General features: G+C 42.9%; 1 protein-coding gene across 1 annotated transcript; it reads left to right on the top strand.

Moving 5' to 3' along the window:
• The first annotated feature begins 2775 nt into the window (after positions 1 to 2775).
• Positions 2776 to 17647, top strand: FAM133B (family with sequence similarity 133 member B). Its single transcript, XM_079948474.1, has 11 exons — positions 2776 to 2935; positions 6287 to 6384; positions 7293 to 7371; positions 8788 to 8862; positions 9042 to 9074; positions 9523 to 9591; positions 11938 to 12033; positions 13480 to 13527; positions 14513 to 14608; positions 15026 to 15070; positions 15659 to 17647. The coding sequence occupies exons 1-11, from the start codon at positions 2912 to 2914 to the stop codon at positions 15743 to 15745; spliced, it is 750 nt and encodes a 249-aa protein (XP_079804600.1). The 5' UTR covers positions 2776 to 2911; the 3' UTR covers positions 15746 to 17647.
• The last annotated feature ends 642 nt before the right edge of the window (positions 17648 to 18289 follow it).

Genomic DNA, 18289 nt, shown 5'->3' with positions numbered 1-18289 from the left:
CTGCTGCAGCTAATGAAAACCATTAGATATGAGTCAGTGGAACTATAGCAATTGACATGAATAACTAGACTATCCTAGCCAAGGCACTGTATGTAAGACTCCCATGTACGATTTCATCCCACACAGTTAAATGTTTAACTAACTGAAAGCTGCGTGACTTGCAGCAGGAGGGAGCCTTTTTCAGCCTGAGGCCTGCATCCCTCATAAGCAACTTTCTGGAGGCCGCATGCCAGTGGAAGGAGAGACCAGAGACAAAAATGGGTACAGCAGTGGATATGACTCTTTCCTTTGTACAGTAGACTACGTTCCACCCCTGTAAAGGCCAGAGGTTTGAACACACACACCCCTTCACCTTCCATTAGAGAAAGCAATATGTATTATCACATTTTAAGGACACATTCCAGGCTGACAAAAACATTCAAGGAAGGCCTGTGAGGGAAATGACCTGAAGAGAGGAGAGAGCCAGTTAGAAAGGCTTCCCTCGTGCTTGACATGCCCCACTCCTGACCTAGCAACATAATATGAGCTCACTGTTCATACTTAGTACTTCAGCCACATCTGGTTTTAAAATCTATTTCCCTGGACACTCTCAAGCCTACCTGGACTACAGTTTTCTTTTCAAAAATGTGTGAATTCCACGTGCTTACTCACTGCTGGTTAAAATGGTTTGTGCTTCTCATTGAGCTTGTTCTGATCTTCTTTGGATCATTGCACATACACTGAAAAACATCATCATGATATATCTCATACTCCTTTTATATGTTCTGGTTTTCCAATATCCAGTTACAAACAGTTGCAGTGGGGTATACATAATACACTATGGACTCCTCCAGACCACCTGTTTGTTCAGCATTCATCCCAATTTGAGTGTGCAAAGCTTTCATACGTGTTTATACTACACCCAGTGTTTACTGAGCATTCATTCTGATTTGTTTATGGGATGAATGCAGTGCTTTTTTCTGGGGGTACTCAAAGGTACACAATACCGACACTTTTTCCCCTAAAAGGAAAGCACTGGTTATATTGCAATGAACATTCATACTGATTTGGACGGCCAATATAAAATGGTGGTGAGCAGGCACACACACACACACACACACACCCCATACATTTAAATCTATCTGACACCACTTGGATAGATGGATAGCCATGGATTCCTCTCAAACATTTCTGGGAGCTGTAGTTTTTTAAGGGTGCTGAGAGTTGTTAGGAGACCCCTATTCCCCTCACAGTGATCCAATTCACAGGGAACTCAGAGAACTGTAGTTCTGTGGGGAAACTGGGGACTCCCAACAACTCTCAGCACCCTTAAGAACCTACAGAATGCTTTGGGGAAAGCCCTGACGATTTAAAGTGGTATCACAGAGATTTAAAGTTATGGTGTGGATGTGCCCAAGTTGTTAGAGGGATTGTGGCCTACTGTAGGTGCCCTAAGCTGGCCTGTTGTCCTCAGAGGCAGTGGAAAAGCACTTCTGTTGTCAGTTTTGAAGTAAGATTCAAACTGTCAATCTGATCAGTTTTGTTTTTTCCCATATGTAAAGGGGGGGGGGGCAGAGAGGCATCATCTTTTCATTTGGCTCAGGCAGCAAAGGCTGCCTTTGATAGGCCCTACTTATTTTACTCGTCTCTGCAGACATCCCTATCCCATGCCAATTTGCAGTTTGCAGCTTCCAAATCATTCCTCTGGCTGTACTTTTTACTCCATGCATACAGTATTGCTAGGCTTGCAGCCTCCAGAGGGGCCTGCGGGCTGCGACTGACAAGAGCTTAGCCCACAGGTAGACAAACTAAGGCCCAGGGGCCGGATCTGGCCCAATTGCCTTCTAAATCCAGCCCGCGGACAGTCCGGGAATCAGCGTGTTTTTACATGAGTAGAATGCGTGCTTTTATTTAAAATGCATCTCTGGGTTATTTGTGAGGCATAGGAATTCATTCATATATATTTTTTCCAAAATATAGTCCACAAGGTCTGAGGGACAGTGGAACGGCCCCCTGCTGAAAAAGTTTGGGGACCCCTGCTCTAGCCTAAAACATGGGGAGAGCAGCAGGTTGGGAGAAGGCTAGCCTATGTTGCCTGGGACCCTCTTAAGAGAAGACCCCGCTGGCTTGCTCTACAGTCGCTGCAGGCCCTCTGAAACTCTTCCCCCCCCAGACGCTGCAACAGGGAGTGTGTTTTTCCAAGACCTGGAGATGTATCCTGACGGCAGCACCCAGATTTGTTCCCCATATTGGGGTATGGACACAATCGGGTGCATGAAGCGCAAGCGAGGGGGCTGCAATGTGGAAATCCCTTAAGTGGGTGGGGGCGAGGAACACCTGAAGCGGATAGGAGGGAGGAGTGTGTTTCCTCCTCTCCCTTAAGCAGTTGCATTATTCCATATATTTTTTCCTTCATGCTCCCTTTCTCCCACGCCCGCCCGCCATCCCCTCTCTTGCAATTAGTTCTTTCTGACGAAAGGTAAATGCACCGCACAAATGTGACGCGGCCTGACCCTCCCTCAATCTGAGGCTCTTTTTATGCACCTTTACAGACACCCCTTTCCAAACCAGACTGCTGTTTTTGCTTGCAGAACCAGTCTTTGCTCACAAGTGCAAGCGGGCGAGCAATTCCTGCTGCAGCGCGACCTGCGAGCCTCCCAAGTCCCTCGTTCAGACGCGCCGAAATCGTCCACCCATTCCCAAGCAGCGCGCTTTTGCAACCCGACTCCCGAGTGTGGGCAAGGAAGGAAGGGCATGGGTGCTTCGAGGCCTGCCACTGAGCATGCTCGGGTGCCACTGAGCATGCTCGGTAGCGTTTCGATGGTTAAGGGGGGGAAAAAATCAACAACTTGACGGGTAGCGGAGAAAGGGAGCTCGGCTAGGCCGGTGCGGTTCTGACCGAGCGCCGGGCGCCGCAGGTTTTTTGCACGCCATGGGCAAAAGGGATAACCGGGTGGTGAGTAAGTCGCGCCGCGCTGGAGGGGAGGCCTCTGTGGGGGGGGTGGCGAGGCTCTGGAAGGAGGCCCCACGGCGGCTCCTCCTGAACTGGGTGGGGATGCTGGACCCGGAGTGAAAGACTTGGGGTGCAGGGCGGAGGGGAGGGGGGCTGTTATGGTTTGCCGATAACCTGAGAAGTTTATTTGGGGAGGGGGGACCTGATGTTGAGATGGACTGTGCCAGACATGCACACGGCAGGTCTTTCTTTCTCCACCCCCCGGTTGGGGAATCCGGGATGGGAAGGCGGTCATTAATATATATATATTTATACCCTAATGGGGATCGTGGGACCTTTCTGCGCCCCATTGGACTTGGAGTGTCTCTGAAGTACGTAGGTTAAAAAAACATGATTTCCTCCTGCAAGTAGCAGGTGGCAGCCAGGGGATCTGTTGGGCGGGCAGATCTAATTGCAATGTGGCAGGAACTTAACCGTACGGGGCATTTTGCGACTTTGCTTTAAGGATTGCGACCTTGTTTCTTAGTCCCCCTGGTGTTTTCACTTCCAGTTTTGTGATCCTGTTTGAATACGTGCTTTTTCACCATATGGGTGCTTTTTCACCATATGGGTACAGTATAGGGTTTTGATGTTTTGAGGCTGGCCAAGTAAACCTAAAGGCAAAGCAGGAGTGACTAAATGATATCTGCAGCTGTCCTAAGCAAAATAATAATAATAATTGTATTCAAGTTGAACCAAGGCCATTCATTCCTATTAGCACAGATTGGAAATGTGAATGGTCACACTTTGTGCATTAGCATGGAAATGTTCCTGGGGAGTGCCTGGGGAGTGCCTGGGGAGTGCCTGGGGAGGAAGGAGGTTTTAGTGATCTCTGCTAAATAGAATTCCTTTGTTGGGTAAAGGCAGATAGCTGTAAGCAAGCTCAGGTTTCTTTCTGAGATTTGATGCTGAAAGGCCCCCTCCAGGTTTTCGGTTTTTTTGCAGGTGTACAGTATTCTGAAACCTGTCATTGGCACAATAAGGTGTATTTGTGGGGGATTTATACAAGACCGTCAGCACATCATTCCACTTCATTAGCTGTTTGGAAATGCTTCCCCACTGTTACTGCTTTATTACCATCTGGAGAGGCACTCTTGCACTATAGTGCAACAAAAGCAGGCAACAAACACACTGGAACATTTGTGGTATAAAAAAATTACAGGATTTCAACAGGAAGCAAGGGAAGTGCGTTATTTGGAAATGAAGCATTATGTCTACCCCAAAGCTATTGCATATGCAAAGAATGTTGAAAGTAGGGTATCATCATGAGCACAAATAATAATAAATGCACAGTAAAGAGAATATCTGGCCTTACTTGTACAGACCTTTAGAAGTTGTTCGATACAAGTAACTAAGGCTCCCTCCAGACATCCTCTTTACTGTGCATTTTTTATTATTTTTGCTCATGATAATATTATTATTATTATTATTATTATTATTTTTTATTATCTCTTAAGGTGTTGTGTTAATGCTATATATGAGATTTGGGGCATAGTAAGAACATGGCAATCTCAATTGATTTCTAATTTTGTACAAGTTAGGCACTGTCCAAATGCAAAAACTCTGGCAGCCTTTCTCAACCTGTGCGTCCCCAGATGTTTTGAGACTACAAGTCCCATCACCCCTAGCTAGCAAGGCTAAAGCTGAGGGATGATGGGAGTTGTAGTCCAACACCATCTGGGGACCCACAGGTTGAGAACCACTAGAAGGGCTTGTCCATGTAGTCATTATGGTCATTGGGGCTGTCAAACCTAAACCAGAAAATGGTGAAGAGGAAATACCTGCTGCTAACTCAAAATTATATTGCTGAAATAAAGAAAGTTTCAGGGTTATTTTTGTTCTGGTACTCAAAATCAATTCTTGGGCTGGCTCAGAATTCTTTAATTCTTAGTGTAAGGTCTTTTGTACCATGATCCAGTTGGTGGCACTAGCAAAAAATGAAGTAGAAATCCTAGGAAACTGTGTTATTCCAATTCAGACCTTTGGTCCATGTAGCTCAGTTTTGTCTACACTGATCGGCAGTGACTCTCCAGGTTTCAGGCAGGAGTCTCTCTCTGCCCAGCCTGGAGATGCCAGGGATTAAACTTGGGACCTTTTGCGTGCAAAGCAGATGTTCTGTTGTTGAGGCATGATCCAGTAGATCCTGCAAGCTTGGTACCTGCCCATTCTTGTAGTAAACCAAACTCAGAATTAGCTTTGTGTCAGAACACTTCCTCATCCCTTCTCCTTCTCTTTTGCACCATAATTAAATACTTACAGGGTTCCTTCAATCACAGTTTTCCGGTTTGGATGTAATGTGAAACTGTGGTTTTAAAAGCCCTTCACGTATTGACTTATGGGGCAAGAGTGAAAGGAGAAGGAGAGAGGAGAAGGGAATGGAGCATTGCAGGGGGCAGAGAATAAAACTAGCTTATGTCTGAACCAAGCCACTCCGTCCTTCAGTAGCCTAAAGCAAGTTAGAACCTTTCCATGATGAGAATAATAAAGACCTATATTACAGCTTGTTGTGAGGATAAATAAGGGACTTCTGTGGGCCAAATGTTCAGTGCTACTGAGTTGCATGGTGCTCTCAAAATTTGCCCAGGCTATAAATATTATCACTAATTTCTACAGCCTTGGTTGTGTGCCAGTGTTTCTTGAACAGAATGATTTCCAGAGGCTGAGTGTACACAGGTTCTGCCAGAAAATGAGACTAGAGAGAGAAAAGGCAAAATGAATGACTATTTAGTGCTTGTTATGTGTTCCATTTAAAAATCAACACTCTTTGATAGTCAGAGAGCAACTGGTCTTGGAAAATAACGCAATGGTTCCCCCCTCAGAATTTTGTCACAGCCACGGCATATATTTAAAGTAAATTTAAAGCACATGTCTGCCCCCACCCCCCAAGAATCGCGGGCACTGTAGTTTGTTAAGGAAATTATAGCTCTGTGAGGGTAACCTGCAGTTCCCATGATTCTTTGGGGGGAAGTCATGTGCTTTAAATATGCTTCAAATGTATGGTGTGGTTGTCACCTTTAAATATTTATTTATTTTATTTCCATAAAACTTAAACACCACTTGGTTGTACAACAACAACAACAACAACAACAACAACAACCCTGTAAGTGGTTTACAAAAGATAAAACAGAAAATCAACCCATAAGGAAGTCTGTGCACTTGTCTTCTAAGAATCTGCTAGGTACCTGAAGAAGACTGTTGTTATTGTTGTTTAATTTAAAAATGCTTTCATTTCTCTCTATAAATAGGAGGTTGGGGTGCTATTTTAATGTCAGCAAAGTGGAATGACTTTGAATTTATCGCTTTGTAATCTTTTAGGCTTATATGAATCCCATAGCAATGGCTAGATCACGAGGTCCTGCTCCATCTTCAGGACCTACCATACAAGACTACTTGAACAGACCAAGACCAACATGGTATGTATGGCCATAATGACTTCCCTCCTTTTCCCGAGCCCTTGTGTTATGAAGCAGAATGGGACTTCAGTTCCGAAGGCTATCACCTGGTTTGCATGTAACTCTTAACCATAGCCAAGTGTTATGTTGGTTTTAACTATGGTTTATCCAAACAATTCAAGTATGTTAACTACGAAAATTACTTTTTCAGACAGACTAAAGTTTAGAGTAATCACAGTTTGTTTTGGTTCAGACATAACAACAGACTACAGTTAGTTGAAGGTAGAAGCAAATGCTCCCAAGCTCCTTATTGTGGTCGTACCAAAAGAGGAGCAGGGACAAAGTATAGTTTATTATCACATGCCAGTGCAGCCAATAATAGGCCAAGTGAATCCCACGGAATAATTACTTGCATCTAAGTCATACGTCCCCAAACTCTGCCCTCCAGATGTCTTGGAACGACAACTCCCATCATCCCTGGCTAACAGAACCAGTGGTCAGGGATGATGGGAATTGTAGTCCCAAAACATCTGGAGGGCAGAGTTTGGGGCTGTATGATCTAAGTAGCCTCAGTAGGTTTTGGCTTGAAGGCAGTTGCCCAGACTAGATAGATAGATAGATAGATAGATAGATAGATAGATAGGTAGCTTGGATCATAACGTAAGTTAACATAAGGAAATTCATGAAAGGTAACTTTCCCATAGTAACCTCCCTCCTGTCATTCACAGTGCCCAATCCCATATTTTTTCAGGAATTCCTCCCCACCAACACTACCTTCTGGAGAAGATTTTCAGGGGTCATCAACTTCCTTAAGTTAAGTTAACTTAACTAGGGTCTAAGCCTGTTGTATCAGATATGGTGAATTTACAACTGGCTGCCTTGAAGATTTTCATAAATCAGGGCTTTATATTGTTTTGTTTGCGTTAAAGGGAAGAAGTAAAAGAACAACTAGAAAAGAAGAAGAAGGGTTCCAAAGCCTTAGCAGAATTTGAAGAAAGGATGAATGAGGTTTGTTATTGGTTTACCTTTATGTAGATAGATTACTTAGATTTTTTTTCTCCTGCTCTACTCTCAGAAGCATAATGAAATTGTCTTGTTATCCCACCCTAGCCATCTGCCTGCCCTTTTACTGTATTACTTTAAAACTGTAGTAGAGTGATAGAAACTGTTGCTTATCTCGTCCCTTGCCAATCCAATATTATTGCTAAATGCTGTTTCCCCCTCCCCAGGAAATGATAACATCTAATTTGTAAGGCCTCCATTTTGCAAGCTTCCACTGTGAAAACTGCAGATTGTTCTGCTCAGCAAGAGCTAAAATGGAAAGCTCTGTCAGACCTTGAAATACCTTTAAAATGTATTCAGATAACTCTGACAAAGCTATTAGGAGCCATTGGGCTACGGGAACATAGTGCCCACGAAGGAGCGATCACTACCAGCAAGCATAAAATTCTTGCCAGAAGCCTTAAAAACTGAGGAGAAAGGGAAGAGCAAAGGGAGGTTAACAGACATAGCACTTATAGGTACGCATTCCTAGGAACAGCCGCTGTAGCCCAGTATGTGAGGACAAAGCCTTGTTTTTTACACTAGAATAATGACCTTTTGGAGAATGAAGACTTATTAGTGACACCAAGGGATTTAGATGTTCAACATTTCTTAGGATGGATGGAACGCTATGTAACTTTCTCCAAGTTTGTAATCATATAGCTTTAAAAGTTTGTGAGAGCAATTTTTTAAGAAAAATGTTCAGGAGTGAAAAAGGCTGAATATGTTCCAGACTGCTATTTCTGCCCCAACCCCCTTACATAATGCTAGTATTGTTGATATTGTTAAGAGAAAATGCTGGTTATTTTTGTCGCTTTATGGTTAGTTAGGTTTTTTTAAGGTTTTACTATTTTGTTATGCTTCTTTTTTATCATATTTGTGGGTTTTTTTAGAAAAAAAATTCAAGGCCTGACATACCATACCATTTTAAATGACAAAGATTCTTGTGGCATCTCAAAGCCTAAGAGTTCAATTCTGTGCACATCTACTCAGACATAAGTCCTGTTGAGTTCATTAGGACTTCCACTCAGGCATGTGGGTACCCTATACCCGTAAGTCCCAGTGAACTAAATGAGACTTACTCCTGAACAGAGGCGTCTAGGTTTGCACCTTAACAAATGTATTGTGGCCTACGCTTTCATGGACTCAAGACCACTTCATCTAGCAGACCCTGCTCCATGGAAGCTTCAACCACAATAAATGTCCCAGAGGATTCTGTGCAGTTCTTCCGGCAACAGTCTTCACACAGCTTTCACTGGAAATTCTCCATCAATAGCCTTCGCGTATCCATGGCTTTGAGTAGACGCTTATTTGTTGAAGGGAGAAGCTGACTGCCTGCTCTGCGTGAAATTACAACTGATTACTTCCAACGTTTTTTTTCAGAACTGGAAAAAAGAACTCGAAAAACACCGGGAGAAATTGTTAAGTGGAAGTGAGAGCACTTCAAGGAAGAAAGAGGTAAAACATCTTTAGCATTCAAGGGCAATGGGGTCTGGATCTTTGCATAGCCTTTGCTGTTTGGCAGTACGGCAGTGCAACTCCTACTAAAGAACACCTCACTGAATGTAGAACCCTAACTTCATCGGTGACACACACACATGGACATACTAATTCTAGATTCATTTATTTCCTTTTAGAAGAAGAAAAAGGAGAAGAAGAAATCCAGTAGGGTGAGCAAAGATTTCAGGGTGTTTTCCCCAATGTACAAGTTGATCTACATTTTAACTTAAGGGAGTTAAGTAAACAGGTGCAAGGCATTCTTCTCCAGCCTTGGGTCCCCAGGTGTTTTTAGATCATATACCTATCTCATCACCCCTGACAATTAGCTTCGCTGGCTGGGGATTATGGGCATTTGTCCAGCAGTATCTGGAGTCCCAGTGTACAGGAAAGCTGGTTTAAGGAGAAAAAATGTTTTTGAAAGCTGTTTTATCTGTTGTTAATACCTAATCTTGGCTTTAAACCCAAATGACGCATCTTTATTTAAAGAATGTATCCTAATATCAGTGTTTAGCAGTCAAGAGAGTAATTGTAGGGGCCATCTTCTTGGGCTGTTCATTTTTGCATTTATCTAACAAATTCTGCATCTCACAAATTTACGTTTTGTTGTCTTTGGTCAAGTTGTCTCCATCTTCCTCTTCCTCATCAAGCTCTGATTCTTCCAGTAGTTCTTCTGATTTTGAAGATGAGGTAAGAATGCGGTTAACTGAAACTGTCCCTTTCTGTGAAATTGTGCCAGTTCCCCCTTTTCATCTCGATTATTTTGATATGTTTGCATTCAAATGTAGGGGGCGGGGAAACTCCAGTGTGTGTTGTTTTGATCAGGAGGAAGGCAACCTTGTCAGGAACAGTTTTTTTCAAGCCTTCTACACCCTCATCCTAAGTACATTGGCTTGGATTGAGTTCTTGTACATGGGCTACTACATATGGGATGCTCCTGCTGGTACAAGTGACTGGGTGGTGGAAGGATTTCTGACCATTTCTCCTGCAGCCCCCTGGAAACCTGCTCCAGACCATCTGGAACTACATTGAAGGAATGGGAGTGGGGGCTGCAGTGGAAAGGAGAAAATCAATAATTTTGCCTCTTTCTCTTCCCCTCCCTCAAGTGGAAGCCTATGCTAGATTGCAGGCCCTTGCACTTTTGAATAGAGGAAGGAAAATGTAGTCCAATCTGTTAATGAAAACCTACAAATAACCATGCCCATAGGAAAGGAGTTAGTCAGGATACTTAACAGGCTTCTGAATTTCGGGTTAGGCTGCTGTTAGGAGGAAGGAGCTCAGTTGTCGCCATGCATAGATTGTGGGCTCCCAGCCATTATTCAGAAGTAGATCTCATCTATTTCATCCATGTATAGGCTCTCATCTTTGGGGAGGGTCTTCTATTGACTCTCCCAAGTCCTTCCTTCCTTAGTCTTCTCCAAGCTCATCTCAACTAGATAACATGGTAGAGGCTTTGAAAACTCATCCATCAGAGGTTAGGAGAGGGAGCTACATCTCAATAAAGTCAGTAAAAAGCCTGTGGCACTCCTTCAAAGGGAATGACTATTGTGTTTAGCATGTGGGTGTAAGAGACTTCTTGCTTTTTTCCCCAATTCAAAACTACTTATGTTATTTTTACATGGAAGAGCAGAAACAGGCTGTTAAATAAACAGCCAGCAAAAATGAACATTCTGTGTGTGGAAGAGATGAAAATGTTTTCTCGAGGCAGTGCATTGATTAAGTTGTTGAGGGCCCTTAAAGTATTGGTGTGCCTAAATGTAATGAGCTCTGAGCATCGTTGCAGGATTAAATGTTTAGCATGCATTGTTCTTCTGAAGACGGCAAGATGGAGTGCTGCAAAAGCTTAAAAGGCTGTGTCCTTGTTAACACTGTGCAGGCCAAAACTGTGTATTAGGCAGCCATCTCATGTATTAAAGCCCCAGTGACTGCTTCTTCTCTGCAAAGTGGCATCAGGTGGGGTAATTTGCAGTAGAGAAGGCAATTACTGGAGTGGGTGTTTACCTTTCTCCACCTGCTGTTTGTCTCCTGCAACCTGCTTTTCCCCCTAACCTAGGTTCCAGTCCTGTATAAGATAGAAATGTGGGTATCGCTACCCAGCAGTGTGAAAAGTAGGTTGGAGGAATTTTAGTGGAAAGATGTTGAGGGGTAGGCACCGTCTCCTCTGCTTCCAGCTTCTTCATTGCAGATCACCTCCTCCTTGTGCTCCCTGGCAGAAAAGAACTGGTTGTTGAGCTCTTCAGTACACAAGATGGCCACGCAAAGTGTAGTTCTGGCCTCAGTTTGGCTTGTCACAGAGTAGAATTGTGATGTACAAAGCGAGCCCTTGGCCAAAACAATGCGTTCAGTGTTGTTGTTCAACAAAGAGAAATGCAAAAAGGCATCAAGGGAGTTTTAAAAGCTTAAGCACTCTGAATGGAAACTGAGACCAATCCACTCCATGGTTTCCAGAGACAAGTGATCCAACAAAATATAAAAAAACAGCAGCCAGAACAACAATAAAATGATTAGCATTAGTAGGCAAAACATCAAATCACTGTGCTGGGGAAAGTATCTGGTAAGGGTTCCAGCAGAACCCTTCAAGGTTTTGCAAAGTAAGAAAGACAGGATCCAAACTAGCTGAGCTGCAATAATTAGTACATTAATAGTTCAAGTTAGTCTGAGCTGAATATGTATCTTTTTGTACTGATACTGTAGATACAATATTATATCCACTTATCTGGGAACAAATCCCCATTGAACTCAACGGGACTTTAGACATGTATGGATTTTTAAACAGGTGTTTATGCGGCTATCAGTGTACTTTTATGGGCTGCATCTGCCCTTTTACTTTTTCACTGAAAAATTCTGCTAATGACCTTCTGGATGTTTAAACTTGAGTCAACGAGGCAAGAACTGTAGTGTTTGGTGTTGCCTGTGTAAGCTTCAGCCATCCTTGTGCAGCAGTACAGTCGATGCCAAAATGATCCAAGCTCAATGCTTAGATAACGATTTGCCATGAACAAAATCAAACCATTTTCTTAAAATATTTGTGGCTAGGATAAGAAACAAGGGAAAAAGAGAAGAAAGAAGAAGCACCGCTCCTCACGGAAATCATCTGAAAATTCTAGTTCAGATTCTGACTCGGACGGCAAGGTAAAGTGTCCTAGTGTATTAGTCATCTTGACATTTTCCTAAGATACCCAGTAGCGGTGTGAGTAGTGGTACAGAGCCGCCCACCCAGCACTTGGTGGCATTGCTACTGTTAACCTGGATGGTGCTGGGGTGGAGTAGCAGTGAAGATGGTGCCATGTGGTGGCACTGGCGAGAGAACCGGATTGGTGGGAGATCCTACTACCCCACCATACACATTGCAACTGAAGATACCTTAAAACTTCATAGAATCTCATGGCACCTTAAAGACAAATAGTTCATGATGGCAAAAATAATAATATTTGTGGACTTGATTCCGCTTCATCAGATGCAGTCTCTTAATATCCCTGGTTTTTGTTTTCCATAGAGTGATATTTCCAAGATCAGTTAGAAGTGGGTGGGTGGTGCGTCGTGGGTGTGTGATAGCATGTCACAGGGCGTGTGCCGTTCCCTTCTGTCCTTTTGTCTAGATTCACCTACTGGCAAATGTAGTTGCTGACCAACTAAGAACAGCCTTACCCTGTATTGTAAGAATAATACAGTGGTGCCCCGCAAGACGAAAAACCCGCTAGACGAAAGGGTTTTGCGTTTTTCGAGGCGCTTTGCAAGACGAATTTCCCTATGGGCTTGCTTCACAAGACGAAAACGTCTTGCGAGTCTTGTGAGTTTCCCCCCTTTTTTTCCTTTTTCTAAGCCACTAATAGCCGCTAATAGCGCTAATCCGCTAATAGGGATGCTTCGCAAGACGAAAAAACCGCTAGACGAAGAGACTCGCGGAACGGATTACAGTGGTGCCCCGCAAGACGAATGCCTCGCAAGACGGAAAAACTGCTAGACGAAAGGGTTTTCCGTTTTGGAGGTGCTTCGCAAAACGAATTTCCTATGGGCTTCACAAGACGAAAATGTCTTGCGAGTTCCTGCGGGTTTTTTTCCCTTTCCCCCCCTTTTTCTAAGCCGCTAAGCTGCTTATCAGCTGATCCGCTAAGCCACTTAACAGCTGATCCGCTAAGCCACTTAACAGCTGAGCCGCTAAGCCGCTTATCAGCCTATCCGCTAAGCCGCTTATCAGCTGATCCGCTCAGCCCCTAAGCCGCTAATAGCGCTAAGCCACTAAGCCGCTAATGGGCTTGCTTCGCAAGACAAAAAAACCGCAAGACGAAGAGACTCGCGGAACGGATTCTTTTCGTCTTGCGAGGCACCACTGTATTTTCGTCTTGCGAGGCACCACTGTACAGCAGCTGTTTCTGCATGACTGGAAGCTTTGTTATGAGCATCCATCTTCCAGAGTACCAATAAATTGTTAACTGTGCAACAGGCATATTTCTCATCATAGGAAATGTTTAGACTTCAGGTAGCATTGATTTTATAATCACTGACAGCACAAGGGCTATCTTTAACACTGTAACTACTATCATTTATACCATAACTACTTTTCATCTCTTTATTTAGGACAGCTTAAAAAATAAAAGGGCAAAGGAAGACTTTGAAAGAGAAAAGGTAAAATACTTTCATAAATTGTAAAACAACAACTACCTCAAGACTTAGGGTTCATGTAGAAGCTCAGTGTCTCTATTCAGAGCACTTGTCAGCTGGAATTTGATTATCCAGATTTTCATAAGTTCTTCTTTCACTGTTGGAAATAAGACTTTGACAAACAGGGCAAACATTTCTGAACCGTGAATGTCAATGAGCGTTCTAATAGGCTGGGCTGTTTGCGAAAATTGTGGTGCAATTCTCACTTCTCGTCAGTGAATTTCTGCCATTACTTATCAAAATGGCTAGTTATTATGCACCTTTTTTTTTGTATAAAGCAACTTTCAGGTTTCTTATACTGCCTAGCATGTCTGTCTCAGGAGACAATAGAGGAATGCGCCTTTGGGGGTGAAGCCAAGCTGTTAGAAGGTTGCAGCTTCTTCTGGGGCTGTAGACCGATATGGAAGAGACATGTTTTGTTGTAGCTGGGGCAGAGAAAGGTGTCCAGTTGTGCTGCTGCAGATGCACCATGACGCTTCTTCTCTCTGCGCTCCTCCACGTGGTTATTCCTCCTCTGGTCACTGCTATGAATATATGAATGCATTTTGTCCTCTCAGGTTTTAACTTTTAATTTTTAGCTTGAAGTCTCGTTGCCCTTGAATAAATGTTCAAATGCAAGCACTGGTGCATAAATTTTAAGCCAGTTGTTCGTAATACAGTGGTACCTCTGGTTACAAACTTAATTCATTCTGGAGGTCTGTTCTTAACCTGAAACTGTTCTTAACCTGAGGTACCACTTTAGCTAATGGGGACTTCTGCTGCCACCGTGCTGCCGGTGCGCAATTTCTGTTCTCATCCTGAGGTAAAGTTCTTAACCCGAGGTACTGCTTCCGGGTTAGTGGAGTCTGTAACCCGAAGTGTTTGTAACTCAAGGTGTCTGTAACCCGAGGTACCACTGTATATTCTTCTGATTGTTCAGTACACAAAATGTGGCTTTTATCTTTCATAGGATACCAAAAGCCTTGAAAGGAAAAGGAAAAAAGCAGATCGTGGGGATGGCATGTTATCGACAGAGTCCTCATCAGAATCAGAACACACAGAGGAGATGGTATGCCTATGAAGCCAAAAGCTAATGTAAAAACAAATGAATTCAGCAAATAAATGTCCTGTTCAACTTGTCCCTTCAGAGATATGGGAGCCATTTTGCCATATGTGCCATTCCAGGTGAATGTGAATGAATAAATCATATGAGCAGGACATCCTTCCCACCTGGATGTTCCTAGCATGGGCCTCTGTGGTTGCTTGTTAATTGCCACACACACACCATACCTGGAAAAAAGTAAGAATTGTGAAGCTGTGTACAGGATAGCAGACTTTATAGTTGGAAAAAAGAAGATTTCTGCATATTTGAGAGAACAGGAAATGTTATTTCTCCACAGCAGTACTAGACAATATTGGTATTTGGCTGTTGTATGTGTATTTCAGCATATTTGAAAATATTACTCTGCTCCTCTCCACGTAGGTACCAGCAAAAAAGAAGAAAACCAGTGAAGAAAAAGAGAAAAATGTAAGCATTTTCCTGCTTATCAAATAACTTCCAACAAAAACTGATTTTAAATTTCAGACCGGCATAAATATGTGTTGGCACAAACTCCTTCTGGAGTTTCTCTGACGTCAGCATTTTGGCATAAATGAGAGCAGAATTTTATTTATTGATTAAATTTACATCCCTCCCCTTTCTCCCAAATGAGCTGAGGGTGGCAATCACCTGACTGGCTGCATTGCTTTATATCCTACTTATCCTGACTTTGTATATGGCACAGAAATAAGGACCTAAACAATGAATTTGCGTTGAATCAGACCATTAAAGACAGTGCTGCCAACTGTGCTTGCTTGGCAAAAGGTTTCCAAACAACATCGCCTGGATTTTTAGCTAGATTTTTCTCCAACTTATTTGATATGCCCAGGTTTGACACTGGGGCCTCAAACATGGTTTTGCTTAGTAGGTGTTACTCTCTATTTGGTTTAATTTAATTTCAGAATAGCTTTGGTTAATCCTTCCTTTGAAAACACATATGCTTAGTCGGGGCCTATATCTGAGTGAATCGACTGCAGTATCCTGTGATTGTTCATGCTAGTTTACATTTTCTTAAAGGATAAAACAAAGAAACGGAAGAAGCACAAGAAACATGGCAAAAAGAAAAAGAAGAAGACGGCCAGCTCAAGCTCTTACTCAGAATAACTTCAGTCAAGACTCTCTCCCCCCCAACACCTTCCTATTAAAAGTGCAATGAGACTAGAGAGAACTGCAACTGTGAAAATTACGAGAAAACTTTACCAAACTGCATGAGTTCTCTTGTGTATTAACAATATTCTAAACTTTCAGCTTGCCCAGTGCAGTTGGGCTGGAAATAGCCATTGTTGTTGCCTGATGCTTAAATATATGTAGTATTCCCCACTCCCCTCGGCCCCGGTGACTGGCGTTAAATGTTTTAAAATAAGCCCTGCACATGGCTTAATGATGTAACAGCAGTGCAAAATAGGGTTGGTACAAGAAAAGGGTTTGCCCATTCCAGGGTCTTTGTATGTGCACCCTGCACCATGGGTCCCCCTGCATTTTAATGGAAGGCCCCGATTCACACACGTAAACAACTGTGCATGTAGATCAGCCGTTTACTGTAATGACTGGGCCAGCCCTTACAGATGGACACCCTGCCTGTGCACCTATTCCCATAAAGCAAACAATGAATTTGGGTGTTTTTATTTTTGAACGGGTGGTTAAATTTAAATTTTCATTATATTTTTTTACAAATATGCAAAATTCATTATCAAAGATGAACACAGCATAGCAACTCCTGTGACATTTCATTACTACTGATGCCATTTTTTGAAACAGGAATGTGTCAGTAACCTGTACAAATGTCAGTTTGTGTGTATGTATCATAATTTTGCTCTCTTTTTTTAAAATTTGGGGGGGGGCATGGATGTTTGTGTTCTCTTGGATCAGACAGCTTATTTTGAATCCTTGCAAGCAGCACCAGTGTTTGCTGATGCTGTTGCTATGCTTCCAAGGGTACTTTAAGCAGCCATTTTTCTTTCTGAATATGGGGTAGATTCCACCAAGACGACCTTTCCCTGTGCAGGCCCCATGAAAAGTAAATAGGACCCGCAGAAGAGCAGTTGTATTGATGACTGGTTATGGAAAAGCTAGATGCGATTGGGGACAGTTGCTTTGTTAGTTTACATGGCTACCCCATTCACGTATAATGGTGTGGAGTGTCTAATTTTTATAACAAAAAGCACATGTGACTGAGGAGAGCTGAAATGTGGCAGCCTTCTCATTTGTGCTTCGTTGTTCCCCCCTAGTCTAGCTCACTTCTGGTATTGGAGCTGAGCCGGGGGAATGGTGCATAGAGCAACAAAACTCGGAGAGATGACACAGGAGGGTGGGGTTGGGTGGGAAGAGAGGCTACCCCCAACTTTTGCTGTTTAAAAAAAAACCCTACCCTCCTCTCCCTGCATCTTTATGCATGAACAGGCACGTGAACAACAAATGCGATTTGTCTGTTCCTATCTAATCTGGTCCTTGGTTTATTTGGAACCTGTAGCACATGCTGCTGGGATAAGCAAGAAAACGCCAGCCTAATGTGGCATAGCTGACGCCCCAAAAGTGAGGATTTTACCCCTGTTGAATCAAAATAATACTGAGTACTTAACATTATTTGAGGTGGCATTGAGTTAATTGATTTCTCCCCCCCCCCCCAGCAAACACTGTTGCATTTATTATTATTATATTTGTATTGTCATTAAGGTATTTAGAATTAATGTTCTGCATGATTTTGTCCCATTTTTAAATTAACCAATAGAGAAATACAGTTGTAATCGATGGGATTTTTTTTTTAAAAAAATTATGTTTCACATGCAGCATTACTTACAGATTTTTATTGCATCCATGCCTATGTTTTAAATGCACACTTGCTGAAGATATTTAGCATGTAAAAAGCTGAGGGGATGATATCAAACAGCTTCATATTGAAGCTGATTTTACTCTACACAAGTTCCGTGGCAGACCTGTTATGCAACTATGTCTTGGTATTCAAAATTACTGCCAGACACTTAGTAAAGATAATGTTTGAAAAAATTATTCATTTCTGCATTGTCTCTGTGTGTGTCAGACAGGTGGACCGGAAATAGGGAGAGATAGAGTGTGTCCAAACAACTCCCCCCCCCCCCCGAACTAAAGTGTAGCACCATATGCATGCTATGGTAACAGGAATAGCCGCAATGAGCTATATAAATTTGCCTCTCCATAGGGACCAGCCCTGAGATTGAGTAACCCTAACCCTAACCCTAACCCGACCAAAATCTTGAATTAATTGTAATGCCCTTGAACAGAGATTCTAGACCAGTGGTTCCTAACCTTTTTTTGGCCATGCCCCACCTAAGCATCTCTAAAATCCTGAAGCGCACCCCCCCCTCCCGTGTGACATATAATTCTTATTATTCAGACAGTGAAGTCCTGTTCACATAGAGAACGCCTAAAAGGCCATTCACTGTTAATAACTCATTCTCTAATTGCCCCCCTTTAAAATCAACTTGCGGTCCTGTGGGGTGTGCGCCCCACCTTGGGAACCACAGTTCTAGACTCTATGCTGAAAGGTGCGTTCCCAAAACCTGCAAACTAAAAACGAGCCCAACACATCTGGCCAACATCATGCTGTGTTGCACCTAGGCTCACACCAGCTTTAGATATCGGTGGAAAATGAATTGTTACAGGTGAGAATTT

The sequence above is a fragment of the Podarcis cretensis genome (assembly GCF_951804945.1).
Source record: "Podarcis cretensis genome assembly, chromosome: 12".
NCBI lineage: Eukaryota > Metazoa > Chordata > Lepidosauria > Squamata > Lacertidae > Podarcis > Podarcis cretensis.
The sequence above is the reverse complement of the archived record's forward strand: the minus strand, read 5'-3'. Positions and strand labels throughout refer to the sequence as shown.

Coding starts and splice junctions, on each gene's coding strand:
- FAM133B (XM_079948474.1), top strand. CDS start 2,912: ATGGGCAAAAGGGATAACCGGGTG. Junction 9,075..9,522: donor AGAAGAAGAAATCCAGTAGG/GTGAGCAAAGAT, acceptor TCTTTGGTCAAG/TTGTCTCCATCTTCCTCTTC. Junction 12,034..13,479: donor ATTCTGACTCGGACGGCAAG/GTAAAGTGTCCT, acceptor CTCTTTATTTAG/GACAGCTTAAAAAATAAAAG.